The sequence below is a fragment of the Aquila chrysaetos genome, chromosome 25 (assembly GCF_900496995.4).
Source record: "Aquila chrysaetos chrysaetos chromosome 25, bAquChr1.4, whole genome shotgun sequence".
NCBI classification, from domain to species: domain Eukaryota; kingdom Metazoa; phylum Chordata; class Aves; order Accipitriformes; family Accipitridae; genus Aquila; species Aquila chrysaetos.
Genome location: NC_044028.1, coordinates 5,284,198 through 5,296,637, shown reverse-complemented (window position 1 = coordinate 5,296,637; position 12,440 = coordinate 5,284,198). Strand labels below are relative to the sequence as shown.

Here is a 12,440-nt window from a genome sequence, read left to right as displayed (position 1 = left end):
ACTAAAATAGGCAAGCAAACCATAGCAATTACCTGGCTGAAAAAACTTAGCATTCGATATAATCTACACCCCAGTTGGCAACTACCCATCAATGACTGCAAGAACCAGAGACTGCATCAGGAGATACACTAGATCAAAACAACATGCTGCACACCTCTCAAAAAAGTTATAAAATTATTTGTAAATGAGAATGCTCTCTCTAAAGGAGTTTAGCTAACTCCAAATGCTAGAAAGAGTCAATAAGCTATACTCTAGAAGATGTAAAGTCTTGTAAAAGGGAACTAGAGAATTAAGGTTGTACAACGCTGGCGAGATTTTCCTCTGGAAGTAGTTTCATGATTCCATTTTCTGGCCTAGAAAGCTGCCTTGCATTAAGTAAGTGGCCTGTCTTGAGTAGTGGACCCTTCTATTCCTTTTTCTTTTGTCTCATTGTCTCACCACTTATGTAAATAAGATGTCCCACCATTCTGTACTAATTATACAAAAGTCTGCAGCCCTTAGAAGACTTAGCACATTCACACCTCATTGCAGAACACAAGTGTCATTGGAAAAAATAACTCTTTTACCTCATTTTCTCCACCTTTAAGTGAAACTAACTACCTTGCTGCTTCTTTTCTTTTACTTACTCTTAAAATTGCTGGAAGCCAATCCCCTCCTTTCTTCTGTCTTTATGAGCATCAGATTTGTTGCTTCTGCTTTTTCAGGTGGGAGAGCTGTTCTCCTACTAGTCTTTCTGCTTCATGTTTAACGGTTTAGTTCCTCGCTTGTTACATGCATGCGGGAGGGTGAAGAAGCAAGCACGGAACAGAGGTACTAAAATGGTGAAATGCTTTTACTAATCTAGATAACAAGACTTCAGTTAATTTTTTTCTGGTTTGAACACTATTAAGAACAGTTATTGCAACCAAGGCAAATAGAAAAAAATCACAACACAAATGTTGTCCTCTGTGACATGTCAAAGGGACATGGTTATTCTTAAAAATAAGGAAATAACAAACTGAAAACATTTCACCCAAGATGTGGAGTTGGCAACTATAAAAGACACTACCATATTTAAATAATTTTTAAAAAGCAAGGCCTGAATGATGAAAATAGGTTAGCTTCCCATTCTTGTGTTTGCACACGGAACAGATTTAAAGTGCTACAAGGAAAATGTATGAACTCCAAGAGGAAACAAGCTTTCACTAAAATTAAACAAGGTAACAGAAATTAGTATTTCTCTTCTGTAGCATCTTGGTTTTAAAACTTAATAGTTTGATAATGACTCTTTCAGCAGACTTTAGACAATGATAACATAACCACCGCAAATTGTCTTCCTTAGAATTTATAAGGAAGCACCAAGCGCTTTCCCCTAGCGATCAAAATGAATTTGAAATCTTAAAACTAAAATTTTCATCAGCAGCCCTATGCTCCTTTGTTAACAGTACTTAAAAAAAAAAAACCCAACCAAATGCACAATTAAATATACTTTCCGTTTCCAGATAAGGTAAATCAGTCCCACCCAAAATTACTAGTTAAATAAAGTTTCTTCATGCTGCAGTAAATTAACTACTATTAATGGCACAATGGGAGTTACAAACAGATTGTTACTTCCTTGAGGTCAGTTCTCAACCCAGCTGAAAACAATCTAGGTTCACTTTGCATTGTTCTCAAAGCGGACATATGGAAGGGAAAATCATAAGCACTGGGTCCTGATATCTGTAGATAATTATTCATGTGGTCTACACACAAAAAAAAGGAAAGCGTGACAGGAGAGATACAACAGAATTGCTATTTACACTCTATTGACCACAAGCAAGTGACAGCTCTTGAAGTACAGTTCATGTCTTTTAGTTACCGGGAAAAGATGACAACACGAGAAGAATTCAAGTACAGCAACTTCTACAGCATAGGAGCAACAAGCTTTCACACACAGGGAAGAAGGAAGGGCAGAACATGGATGTCATAAACCTCAATAACCTGTTAGATACTACAAGAAATGGGCACCAGTGTAGGTGAGAATCTGGCAGACAAGATTTACCTGTGAGATACGAAGGGATAGTCAAAACGAAAAACTGACCAGTGGTCTATATAAATTTGATGGCTTGGATAGAAGAGGGTGCAACTGAGGAGCACGTGTTACACGCACGGGGCAGACATTGCCACGGAACTAGTAAATGCTGTTCACCTGTACTGGGGTGGTGTAGAAACAGTGACGACACTTTACTTTTTTTATGCTATAAAATAACAAAGGCATGACAAAAAGGTGTTTTCTTGAAAAACGTACCTCAGCTAGAAACCCGTAATGCCAACCGTTAATAATACCAAAAAATGACCTTGTATTTGATGTGAGAATTTACTACGTTTGCCTGCGTGACTGTATCATAAGAGATAGCTTGTCAAAAAGGGAAAAAGAGTAGCAGCTGGCTGCCAATCTTCAACTCAAACATTCGCTAAACTCATTGAATAAAAAAACCAAAGCAAGCTCAGAAACTTTGCTGCGCTGCCAGCCTCGCAGGCTGAATTAAACACAACACGACGAGCAGGAAGGGGGGGAGGGGTTAATTTGCACCTCCGGGCTCCCTGGCTTTGTCACATACCTGCTATTTTCCTCGTTCGCTGACAAAAAGAATAGCTGCCGGGAACGTACGAGCCGAAGCAGCCGCACCCCAGCCTTCCTGGGCGTGCCTGGCGTGCCCCCTGCCAGCGGCACCAGCCGCCGCCACAGCGGCAACGGCGGCCCTTCACAGGCCTAGGGGGCGCAGCGAGCGCGGGGACGCGGGAGAACGTCCCGCCAAAGCGCGCGCGCGCGCGCGGCCGTTAAGCCGGCGCGGGGACGAGCGGTGACGCGTCCCCTCAAGGCTTGCACGCGCGCGGCCGTTAAAGCTCAGCGCAGGGACGCGGGACGACGTTCCCCCCCCCAACTCAACCTCCCGCCTATGCGCGAGCTGCGGGCTCCTGCGCCCCGGCCTCGCGCGCCTGCCGCCCAATCAGCGGCTTGGCTGGAGGCGGTGCTAGGGGACGGCGGGGGGGCGGGGAGGAGCGGAGCGTTAGGGCGAACAGCGTTTGAGGCGGCTGCGGGCAGGTCCCGCGCTGGCGGCAGGGTAGTCTCTGTGTGTATGTGCGCGCGCGGGGAAGGGGGGGCGGCCTCCTCCTCCGGCGTCTGTGGAGAGCCGGCGGGCAAACCTGTATGGAAATGCCGCCCTCCCGCCCGTTCCTGACAGTTCCACACACATAACCCCCCCCCTCCCCATCCAGCAGCTTTCCTCCTCAGCTCCGTGAGAGGATGTTCCCCCCCCCCCCCCCAGACACAGCCCCGTTGAGGTGTAGGTCAGGGGAAGGTGGGACGAGGCGCGGCGTGTGTTTGGGGGGGGGGGGCCCGCGGGCTGTGGAGAGGCGTGAAGGGAGACGGGAGGTGAGCCAGCAGGCGCGGCGGCCGGGGCGGGGAGTGTGTCTGCCGGTTTTGAGGGAGGTGAGAGGGGAGCGAGGACGCGGGGCGGAGACGGCGAGGTAGGCGCCCGGGAGGGATGGCGGGTGAAGTGCGAGCCTGCTGCCAGGGGAGGGTTAAAACCGCGCTTGTGCTGAAGGAGGCGAGAAAAGTTCAGGCTGTCTTTCGGGGAGGGGGGATGGGGGGGGAGCTGACAAGATTTTTGTTTGATCAACTTCGCGCCTAGGTGCTCTGTTTTTAACTTGCATTTATCCTGGGTGTACTTCTTTTATAACTACTCGTATTCTTTCTTTTTAATAAGGGGGGGAGGGAATCCCCCACGAAACTTTTCCCTTTACGGAAGGCGGGACCGAAACAACACCCGATGCATTGTTTAAATGTAAAACCTTCAGCGCTTTTTTGTTTGGTGGGTGGGTTTGGTTTTTTTTTTTTTCGGTACGGTTTTATTGCCACCGCTGCTGCTGTTGTGATAGCGCTTTGCCTCTTGTGTTTACAGCTTCTGTAAGGGAGAGAGGCTCAGAGGAAGAACCAGGATCCCTGGGCTGCATAAACAAGGAAAGCAGGAGTCCATCTAAGCAAAGCTGGAAGGATTTCACCTTGTTGCTGTTTGTTTCGGGAGGTTTTCCCTCCCCCCGCTCCGGACACTAACCAGCTGAGGGTTTGTTTCGTTGCTGCGTCCGTAGCCGGCCAGAAAAAAAGCGCTTTACATGTTAGAGGTGATTTTTGTCGTGGTCTCCCTGCAAGAAAGAGACCAGCACCAATCTTCGAGGAGGAGGGAGATATGATCAACTGAGGTTTTCCCTACCTCCGGCTGAACGTGAGAGTTCAAGTGACACTGCCGCTGGCCTGTGGCTGACTGACTGCACAGCGAGCTGGAATCACAGCCAGAGCTGCTCAATTTACCTGCTCGAGGACCCTTCAAACCCTTCTATTGACGGTAGAGATTTGTATCCAAAAGAAAATCGGATTAATATAAACTATGCAGAGCTTTGCGGGGATATCTGGAGACTACCCTGTCTGCATGGCTAATCTTGAAATTGTCTGAAATAAATCCTTAGCGCAAGGAATAGCGAGACACTTTCAATTAGGTTTTTTTTTCCTTGACGCTCCCCCCCCCCCCCCCCCCTACGAGAATTTAACACTTCCATCGCAAGGTTTTTGCAGCAGAATGGGACACATGCTGGAAAACTCACCACGCTTCACAAAAATCACAGGGGTAACAGTTTCCATCATCGTTGCGGTATGAAAGGTACTCTTTGGATTGTCTTGGGTTGTCTGCTGGTGGCTAAGATGGATCAGTCTTTCTCTGTTTCTGTTAGCGATGTGCTGAAGGATCCGGATTTACTGAAATACTGACGCCAATAAACTTACTCCCTCTCTGTTGAAGGCATTGGATGTGACAGTGCAGAGAAACATGTGTTTCACATTTCTGACTGGTTGTTTTGGTGCAATCAATACCTCCACAAGAAACATTGACTTAGGTGGCGATTATCATACCGGGAGGCACGCGGAGGGCTGCTTTCGGGTTGCATGCAAAGTGAGCACAAATCAAAGAGTCCGCCGTTCCTGTGAAGTGGGGGCTTCAGTCCCCCCCAAACTCCTGGGCAAAGGCAGCGGGCGATGTTCCCAACCCACCACAGAGAGCCCGGCCTCGGGGTGCGGAATGAGCAATGACCAAAGCGCTGTCAGGAGTGGCAGGCAGTCGGATCGGATGGGGATCAGTGAGGCAATAACGGTTGAAAGAAGGGTGGATCGCGAAATTATTGCCCGAAGGAATAGCAGGCGAGGCGGAATGATGATAAAGTTAAACTTCTGTTTCATCTTCTGTCGGGGATGGTGGGCGTTTCTGTTGCTTCAGCTCCACATGTTGCAAGCACTGGCACAAGGTAGGGCTAGAGACATTTTTGTTTATAGAAATGCTGCATCTGCCTTCTAAGAGGAAGGGAATCTCGCTCGGGTACAGAGAAACCCTTTTACTTTACCCTTACCAGAGGTAAACTGCAGAATTCGCACTGAGCTGATTTCGTGTAGGAATGGTCGTTTCTTACACACAATCGTTTCTTTATGGAACAGGGATTTGCAAACTGTACCTACATGTTTCTCTCCCTTTCTCGTCCTATCCTTCCCCTATCCCAATCTCCCACAGAGAATCAAAAGCCCTATGGGGACCCCACCTGCTTTTTTTATTTACTTAAATACGTCCGTACATTTCTGTTCTTTTAGGCAGCAAAAGAGTTAACTGCTGCTTGTGTGTGTGTGTGTGTTTAAAAACACTGTGCACTGAGATAAGTTATTAGGAGAAGGGGAGTCATAAATCCGCCGACTAGAACTAAATCAGGCATGTAAATGGAATTCTTTAAACATATGAGTACTATTCTATGTGAACCTCCGTTCGAGCATTGTTCATTTCTTTTGGATTGCCAAGTAACATTTAGCTGAGACAAAAACTGCAATTGATTCGTATCTGAGCATTTCCACATCAGAGATCCTTGCAGTCAAATGAGTCACTTGTAAACGAAGGGTCAGAGTCGACCAATAGACTTTAAATATCAAGTGTCAGTCACTTTGCATGTAAATTCCCTTCTCAAAAAATTGCCAAATGTAGCTTAATTCTTAATAATCCTTTGACAGAGTAAACAATAAATGGCAGGCAGCAGCATTACAGTTGGCTGCGCCAAATAACAGGCTGAACAAACGCAGCTTTCACTTTCTTTGCTGGATTGAGTTTTATTGCTGTGTGCATTGTCTGGCTGAAGTGGTATGCGTTGGACAATGCAGAACTGTATCGTGTGGGACGATGAGTTAGTTATTAAAAGTGGAAGTTAATACTCTGTGAAGGGGAATGGTCTTTGTGTTTTAGTTCTTTGTTTTTTAAGTATTTCACAGGGAACAACGGTGCCTTCAGTTTTAATAACTGGATGGGCTTGTGTGTTGAGGAAGAGGGGTTATAAGCCAAGTCTGCTGTAGTTTGTCAGCTCAGGGTTTACTACTGTATCCTCAGAAAGTTTGGAGCCGCAGGATACAGAAGAGTTTTAATCAGGTGTTTAATAATGGACTCCACCCTCATAAACCTTTTTCAGTGCTTTGTTTATGCTGTCATTGCTATTCCCAAACTACTTATGCTGAGGCCTGCAAGCCCTAACAGGGTATTGTTATTCTGAAACAAGACATACCTGAAATAATTCCCTCTGCCAATTAAAATTCCCATCACTTTTTTTCTTCTGGTAGTTGTTGTTGATAGATGCCAACATGATGCTTCATTTTGGAAGACAAATGCTGATGATTCTTGCTGTTTAGATTAAAAACGCAAAAATTTTTTATATAAGGCAGTTTTAAGTGCCAGTGATTCAGGAATCAATTTAGATGCCATGTAAAACAGTTTTCTGTGGTTTAGTAGTAAACTAGCCATAAAAAGTGAATGGAAACTTTTGTTTACCACATAGTATAGAAAAATTTTTCAGTAGCATATTTCAGACTGCTAAGCATTTGCAGTAGTATCAGTTTTAGGTAATATATATTGCAGGGGGTTACGTAGTTTTTACAAACTATCCTAAAGTCCTAACACCAAGTTAGTTTTACCCATAAGTATTTAAGAGGGGGAGGGGAACCGAAGAGAATAAGATACATTATTTCTGAGAAATATTGGTGCAGATAAAGGCATAGAGTTTAGAAGACATTAAGCAATGAAACATAAAACAATTATATAATGCAGAAACAAAATAAGTTTTTATTTTTATATAATGCAGAAAATGCAAATTACAGTTAGTCCTCTAAAAATTCTTCAATACATAAACCAGCATGGAGGTCTTAATAGAGAGTGCTTCTATTAGGTTTTCACAAAATTTGTATTCATTTATAACTTACGATTCTTTTGCATTCTGAATTCTAATAGATTCTAATGCATTCATAATTTTTATGCAAAAATTTACCTTAGAGAGAAGATGACAGTTTTTTATAAAAGTCCTTGATGAAAATGGAAATTCTGCTACAGCCCACAGAAAGTTTTTAATGGAATGATGTGGTCATACGCATGAGAGAATTACATGACTCCAGTCTTTTTATGTGATAAAAAAATGAACATTCTAAATATATGGGCCATGGCTATTTTGAATGAATCATAATACTATGCTATAACCAGCTAATGTTTCTATAATAACTATTTCAGCATTGAAGAAATATTTCAGGCATCCTGAAATGCAGGTTCTTAGTTCATAGGAAACAGATTAGATAAAGTCGTTGAGATAAAGTATTTTATACTGTAAGGTGAATGGAAGAAAAGGTTTTCAACTGCCAACAGGTTGGTTGAGTATTCTCTAGACTTGAATGATCATCCATGTAAAAGCAGAACTAGAGGCGGACTGTAGGTAAAACAACTTGTAAATTCATTTTGTACTTAGCTTTTCTGTCTTCTGGTAGTTGTGGTACGTAATTAGATATAACAATTTATTCGATTTCTTTTTCCTTTTCAAAGTGAATTTAATTCTTATGAAACATACCGTGGTTTATTGTACTGGATAATAAAGTATTTTCTTTGAACCTTAGTATTGTTAGTGCAGACCTTCTCGTTATGGGAGTGGTTTTTCTGGGTGGAAGAAACATAGAGATGACAAAGGTTGTGGCCTGTCCTATGAATGTAGCCTAGAGTGGTACTCCAGCTTCTGTAATGGCTGCAGATCTGCATAAACGCCATTCAGACTATGTGCGTGTCTCACCCGGCTTACTACATTGGCCCATCTGTGAATGGGAAGCTTGTCAGAAAAATTAACCTGTAAGAGTCTGAAAACTGTTGCACATTTCTTTGTTTACTCCGTTCTTCATGCCTGCTAGCCTCTCCCATGATGCCTCTTTTCATGGCATTTTTGTTAAATTTGAGTATTAGGTGCTAGTTAGCCTCAAGTCATTGTGTGTCATCAAATAGTGATGAGATGCTAATTGATAATCGCTATAATTATCAAATTAGAATTTGCAAGGTGATGGTAGAAGTGAATCATTTCGACACAGTAACTAACTACTGAGAAGAATGTTATCCTGCAGTGACCTCTAGCTCAGTGGTCTAGCATGCCTGGGCATAGTCCTGTTGAATACATAGGGCTCGTTGCAGGATTGGAATTTATGAGTTAGGTGAGAGATTAACAAACACTGATGTCTACTGAGGTACAAAATGTTTACTAAAATACCAGAATATTTGTATGGAAATAGAAAAATTCTGCTTATTTAAACAGGCTGGAAGTTGCTAGAGGCTACTCCACATGCATCTTAATGGATTTCAGTACCTTCCCAATGTCTTACTTTTGTTGAAGAGTGAAACAATACTTAGAAAATATACTTCTTCAGATTGATGGCTGTTCAGAATGATTTTAAAATAAATAAAAGCAGTGCAAAGCTTTAAGCTTCTCCGACAGGAGATAGGTATCTTTAAGAAAGAGAAGCTTGTCTGATTTTTCTTAGTTTTACAGCAATGGAAGTGTACTCTTTTTATGCTACTTGATCAAATCTGTAATTCAGAATTCTACATGTACCCGAATGTGCATTTAAGGTGATATTAATATCTATTACGCTTTGACAGAAGCCGTGACATGGAAGATAGAAGGAAATATTTCTGGGGCCCAACTTTTTTAATTCAAATATTTGATCTGGTGTAACTTATAAATATGCTAAGTGTAAGAAGCATTTTCAAGCAAATTTCAAATTGCATTAGATGCAGACATGATAAGCAACTTGTATAGAGTATTTAGTTGTTGGAAGGACAGAGAGACGGTTAAATGTGAGGGCAATACTTACTGGAGAGTGAAAAGCATTCTGAATTAAATGTGGAATGATGCATTTCTAATTCCAAAAGATTCTGTTACTGTTTATTGGAAACTCATAAATTCATATTGGATTTACCTCTTGTGTTCCCTTTCTTTAGATGAACATCTTAAGTATGTGTTGATTTTTAAACAGGTGAATTCTTTGTGTATGTAACAATTAAAAAATTTATTTGGAGGGGTAGATACAAGCCTACTCTAAATAGAAATGGGGTGGAGACAGTTGGCTTTTTCTGTGGCCATATCATGTGACTTCCAACTCTTTCTACTGTGGTAAATTTAGGTTTGGTTGATATGCTTATGTTTTGCTGAAAAATGACTTCTCAAGACTTCTCAAAGCAAGTTAAAAGAGATAGGTATATCTATCTATTAATATCTTAAGTACAGAGTTTCTGATAGTTTCTTGAGAGTGCAGTAATATTAGAAGTGAAGAAAGACCATATGTAATAGGTGTTTATCAATGTTGTTTTCATGCACTACCAGAAGATGCTTAGACCAGGAATGACCTAGGTATGGAGAGAGAGGTTGTGGCAGTTATGCTCTGTGACTTTTCATACCACTTCAGAAGAACGGAAAGGAATCTGTGTCCATGGCTCATAGTCCTTGAAAGGTTGTTCTGGAAGGTTCTGTCATCTCTGTGCACAGTCATATATTTTGAATAAAAAAGACAAATATTGGCTAATATTTTAAAGATTGTCTGACTGATTAAACAAACCACAGAAATTTTAATAAACAATCTTAAAGTGAATTATTAGGAAGCTGTTAAGTGAAGGGCTTGGGCTTTTGTATGTCTCAGAGGGATTTGGTGGTGGTGGTGTTTTATTGTTCTTACCAGCACATACATACAAGTCTTGAACACACTCTTGATTAAAATAAAAGATGTTAATGCATTTAGCAACTTTGTATACAGTTTTACCTGAGCATCACTTTCTGAATGGACTAGTTATTTGGTTCACTTGAACCTTTTTGCTGTAATGAATCTGTGGGCAGACTAGAGGCAATTAGATTCCTCATGGAGCAAAATCTTGTTCATGCTGACTGAGTTCATTGCAGAAATAGACCTTTCTTTCTCCCTCTGCATATGTACATTCACAATATGTATTTAAATAGTTTTTAATGAACAAATTGATGATTTGTTGGTCTTTTCAAAATTGTGTTTTCTTGCAGTTGTAATATATAAATTAGAATAATTTTTGTAAGATTTGTGCAAAGATTAGAAAATGCCATAACTAAGGTAGCTTGTGCATCTTTAATCTGAATTCTTTATGCATCTGCATTATGATTAAATTTAAATTGACACATATTATTTTACTCTCTACATTAGTCAGAAATAAGACCGAATACTGCTCACTGATCAGTTTTTCAGTATTTTGTTTTCTTGTCAGTGCTTGGCTACATCTTTCATTTACTTCAAATCTTTTAAATTCAGCACAAGATGACTTTTGTGTGGACTGAAGGAAGAACTCTTAGCAGCTATAGCGTGGCATTGGATTAGACTACTTGCAGTTATTACAGCTGGAAAGCAGGTGATTGGTGAGACTTGGTTTCTATTTCTGACTATTGAGTGAGTATTTTCTAGTGAATAAAGACTCTTCGCTCCATGTGCCTCAAAGATGACCCTTCACCACCCATATAGCTCATGCAGAACAAAAATATAACTCCATGAAAGGTCTGTTCCTGAAGAAATTGGGGTTTCTGGAGTTATTTCTGTCTGTGCTGATGTTGGTCTTGTTACAGACTATTTCAGACAATTTCATAATTTCCATTCCCTAGGACTCTTCTGATAAGTGGCCTCACATGTAGCCTAGTTAAATTTATTAAATTGGAAGTGTTTAGGAGTTGGCATGTTTTCTTATGGGAAGTGTATTGTTTTCGCAGTTTATTGGTTATAAATAGGTGTTAAATAGATGCGATGAATTTTTTTTTTCATGTAAGTAAAACTTCCCTATTCCTTTATGCACATGGTCATTGAAATGTCATGGCCCTGGAACTTCCAATAGGTTCTGTAGGAATTAGTTCACGTAGCACTTGCAGGTTTGAGCTTAAGGGGTTACATGGCTTAGAAGGGAAGAACCTTTTATTTTAATGTGCATACTAACTTAATTAGTTAGCTTCTAGACACACATGGTATTTGTATACCGTATCTTGAGCATTAGTATTTTTGGTTTACTAAGGGTTATTTTTTGTTCTGCCCTTGCTAAGAAAAATAATAAATCTGTTACTAGAATATATACTAGTCTGTTGCTAATCATATGTTTTATCTGTGAAATGCCCCTGAGGTGTAAGACAAATGACGCCCTCACTAATATTGAAAATGTAGATCTAGGCCTTTTAAGGGAAGTGTTTTTAAAGTTAATTTTCAGCTGTTCAGCTCCCTGAACTAGCTCAAACTGCGGTCACACAAGCATCAGGGACAAAGCAAAAGAGGTGATGGGAATGCATGGCCAGAGGGCATGACCCTGGCAGCCATCACTAAGATCAGTTTAAATTCTTAGAGAGTTTTCAGACTCAGACAAAACACAAGGGAATGTACACTGCCTAACTTCTTACAAACACGTGGAGGCTGCTGTTCCTGGGTAGAAAATAGAAAGGTTAGTGCCTTTAAAGGAGTGGTTTAGAAGACTTAACTTTGGATTTTTTCTCTGAAAGACCCGTTCAGTGAGTTTACCCTCTGTTAGATGGAGTCTTCCTAAAGTCTTCCTAACCTAAGCTTGTAAGGTAAGTGCTAAAGTTAGGTAGTATGAACATTCCCAGTGCTAAAGTTAGGTAATATGAATATTCCCCTTAATCCCCATATATCTCAATTCTCAAGACTGATAATGGGAATAATATATTTTTTCTTAGAAAAAAAAGAAACCGTAACTTAAGTTGCAAATTCCACAGGTATGACTTCTTAATATTTGTATCTAATAGGCAGATTCAGCAGGTAAAAATGGTGGTATGAGTTCCAACAACTCTCATAAAAGGAAGTCTTTAACACCACTTTATGCAAAATGTGGAAGTGGATTGTACAATCTTATGTCACACCGTCCAGATAACTTTTGAAGTGTCATTTTTGATAAGTGATAACGCATTTGCGGTTTTTAAGCAGATAACTTGAATCTTTAATCCTGTTTTTCACATTTCTATGCTCTATTGCTGCAGCCTGAAGAGAAGGTTGATTCTGGTAGATAAATCATTGTCCCTTAGGTCTCTTTAAACCACTT

The 12,440-nt window shown here is 41.0% G+C and overlaps 2 protein-coding genes across 8 annotated transcripts in view; one reads left to right on the top strand and one right to left on the bottom strand.

Moving 5' to 3' along the window:
• Positions 1 to 2,675, bottom strand: part of CARD11 (caspase recruitment domain family member 11) — a 115,937-nt gene extending 113,262 nt beyond the window's left edge. Inside the window, exon 1 of the mRNA XM_030002361.2 lies at positions 2,580 to 2,675. The gene's annotated coding sequence lies outside the window, so the exon portion shown is untranslated. The remainder of the gene's footprint in view (positions 1 to 2,579) is intronic.
• A 689-nt stretch (positions 2,676 to 3,364) lies between these two features.
• Positions 3,365 to 12,440, top strand: part of SDK1 (sidekick cell adhesion molecule 1) — a 417,371-nt gene continuing 408,295 nt past the window's right edge. For 2 of the 7 annotated variants that reach the window (XM_030001769.2, XM_030001763.2), the window contains exon 1: positions 3,681 to 5,313. In XM_030001769.2, the coding sequence (XP_029857629.1) occupies positions 4,842 to 5,313 (472 nt within the window). In that variant the 5' untranslated portion in view covers positions 3,681 to 4,841. The other 5 variants (XM_030001765.2, XM_030001768.2, XM_030001764.2 and 2 more) reach the window with 5 other exon arrangements.